The sequence below is a fragment of the Anneissia japonica genome, unplaced genomic scaffold, assembly GCF_011630105.1.
Source record: "Anneissia japonica isolate Jap-2015-1 unplaced genomic scaffold, ASM1163010v1 scaffold13677_len23069_cov130, whole genome shotgun sequence".
NCBI lineage: Eukaryota > Metazoa > Echinodermata > Crinoidea > Comatulida > Comatulidae > Anneissia > Anneissia japonica.
In genome coordinates this window covers 20,012-23,039 of record NW_022683012.1, presented here as the reverse complement: position 1 = coordinate 23,039, position 3,028 = coordinate 20,012, and the positions used below count along the sequence as shown (strand labels likewise).

Genomic DNA, 3,028 nt, shown 5'->3' with positions numbered 1-3,028 from the left:
ATTATTTGCGAACGATTTTATTATTTATTTTGTAATCGAGCTAGCCAGGGCCTAGGCTAGCTAGGTTATCAAGGAAATATACTTGGTAATGTTTTCACGTTTCGTCAGAATTAACTGACATTATTCATAATAATATATTTATTATTTTTCTCAATATATCTCATTTAAACCAAGACAGCTCTTAAATTATTGTTTATTTTCACTGTGCTAAGTTTTTTTACACTGGTTCTTAAACATGTACATTTGTAGCATTATAATTATGTCTGTTTTTTTTTCCCCCAATATTACCGTGCAGGTATATTTACATAAATGGTTCTGTAACTTGTAAATATAATAACATTTTTCCTTGCCCTAATTATATATTTTCTATTGGAACTTAACATTTAAGTTATTTTGGTAAAAAAAGTAAAATGTAGGGCTGTCAGTTCCTATTGTTTCTTCATTTCTGCAATAAATAAAATATTATTTGCAGTATTTCTCTTTTAAGCAAAGACCTTTTACATACCTCCATATTTTAATATTGGTATTTAGCGATCTCACAATGTGCAAGGTCTGTGTTTTGTAGTGTCACCTAGTGGGTATTGCTAATTTTATCCCAGTTATATTTTTAGAGATAACATTACATAGTAGCATTAAAATGTTAAGCATTGCTTTTTAATATAAAAAAAAATTTATTTCACAATAAACATTTACGTTCTAAATCCTGTATTGGAAAAAGTAGTCTTCTTATCCTATTTTTAAAATTGTGTAAGAAGTATTTAAATATACATGAACATGCATTTAAATGACATGTACATGCTTTTAAAATCGTATAAATGCTCTGGCTTCGGGGGCTTCGCCCCACAGGGGCTTAGCGCCCCCCTTGACCCCACCCGGGGCCCTTTGGCGGACCCCTGGACTCCACGCCCAGAACCCCCCCTTGAAGCATGCTGGCTACGGGCCTGGGTGGAATAGTGAGAACTGAGGCATACAATTTATAATCTGTAATATCATATTTTAGATTAAGTTTCTGAAATTCAGCTGTTAGGTATTTCACATAAGTATCAGCACACACTTCATGGATACATTTCAAAATTACCTGTTGGTCTGGTACAGCAAGCATAATGTGCGCAAACATTCTGCCCATTTTTTCAGCTGACAGTCTTTTACAAAAACTTTTAAGGGGAGTAATCAGAGATTTCACAACCACATTTCTATCTCCATGTTCATATTCAAGTATATTTACCCTTGGAACTACTTCATAAACTCTTCTCATAAGATGTATGAAATGTTCCTCTTCCTCCTGTACATCAGGATTTAAATGATGTTTAAATCTCTTAAGTGATTTACAAACGTCACCAATATGTCGCTTTATTTTTAAACCTTTCTTGGTCAAGTGGTCATCAAGTGCCTTTACTACAACATATCTGTGCCCTTCTTTCACAAAGTCTAAATATGCAATTAGAGAGCGATATTTTGAGAAACTATTTGTTATCAAGTGATTCAATATCTTTTCAGCATTAGTTCCTAGGAATCCAATAGTACACACTATTGCTATGTGTAAATATTCGTTCTCTATTACCATCTCCCATTCATTATCATCTAATGGCTTAAGTATATTGGCCATGTCTCCTGAACTGGCAGTTTCCAACCCTGTTGTATCACATAGTTTGTACAAGTAAAATCCTACCAATGACTCTACTATTAACTTGTGAGGAGCTGCAAAAATATCATCAAACTTATCCTTATTTGGCGCATCTTTGTACACAAATCCTAATTTTATTGCTAACGCAATCATTTCTTGTTTTCCTTCAAAATCTTTCTTGTTGATTAAGAGTTGATTCCTCTTTAAGCTGTTATACATACATTTCCCTAACAGAAGCATAGCATTTACATACTTAACTGGTGTCTCCTCGAATCTAGAGATTTTGTGCTCTTTGGGTTCTTGTTTTTCAATGAACTGATTCAAGATGGATCGATAAATCTCCTTCAAAAGATCAGTTTTATCAGCTGGAAGATTCTGCTTATCTTCCCACATCATACAGATTGAGAAAAGCAACATTGGATTCTTACACATAGAATATTCGTCATTATGTGTATTTCTCCAGGTAGGTATACTCACTGAGCGTGACAACTCCCTAATAAGAGAATCTCCCAATGCAGGTTCTTCCACGTAGTCAAAGTATTTCTTTATATATATATTTATGTTGTGTTCATTGAACCCCTTCACCTTTAAATGGACACTGCTCTCTTTAATGTATTCATCAATATTTTCTGAACGGGTTGTGAGTATCACCGTGCTGTTTTCTAATTCTTCCTTTCTGAAAAGACTTATTGGACTTTCATTTCTAACTCTTAATTCATCTAATCCATCCAACAACAACACAATTTCGTCATCATGCTTCCTTATGAATCTTTTTATTAAATTTGGATTATTTGGGAGATTTGTTTTCAAATTGAAATTTTCTAGATTCATTTGTTTTACAATTACATCTAAGATATCCTCACCTTCTTCCATATCTCTGATATTGACAGGGAATACTAATTTACCTTTGAAGGTTTCATCTGATTCCGTAGACCATTTGTAGGCTAAGTACCTAAGAAGGGTTGTTTTTCCTATACCACCCTCACCATCGATAAGAACTTTACATGAAGGTGTTTTGATGATTCCCAAAACATCATCCAGAGTTGTTTGCTTGGAATCTCGCTTCTTCTTATTTTCTTTGAGTATTTCCAGATCCGTGAACATATCGGCAAGATCTACTTGGTATTTTGTATTCAACGTTGCTGGTGTGAACCGGTTTGCATTGCAGCATAATTTCTTTTGTCGATTGAGTAGATATTCTCTGATAGTCACATCTAATAACATTATATAAAATGTGAATATTATATTATCACTTTTTTTTTTTTATTAAAATGTAGATTTGATTTTATTCCCAAAACAAGCATTCTGTAATTATTAAAATACATACTGCAAATGATAATCACTGTCTCTTATACACATCTAGATGTGTATAAGAGACAGCCATTAATACTGCCAAAATTATTA

General features: G+C 33.2%; 1 protein-coding gene across 1 annotated transcript in view; it reads right to left on the bottom strand.

Moving 5' to 3' along the window:
- Positions 1–941: 941 nt before the first annotated feature.
- The window catches only part of LOC117113941, a gene marked incomplete at its 3' end in the record, with an annotated part of 4,062 nt that continues 1,975 nt past the window's right edge, over positions 942–3,028 (bottom strand). The window contains exon 4 of the mRNA XM_033257480.1: positions 942–2,838. Coding sequence (XP_033113371.1) covers positions 942–2,838 — 1,897 coding nt within the window. The remainder of the gene's footprint in view (positions 2,839–3,028) is intronic.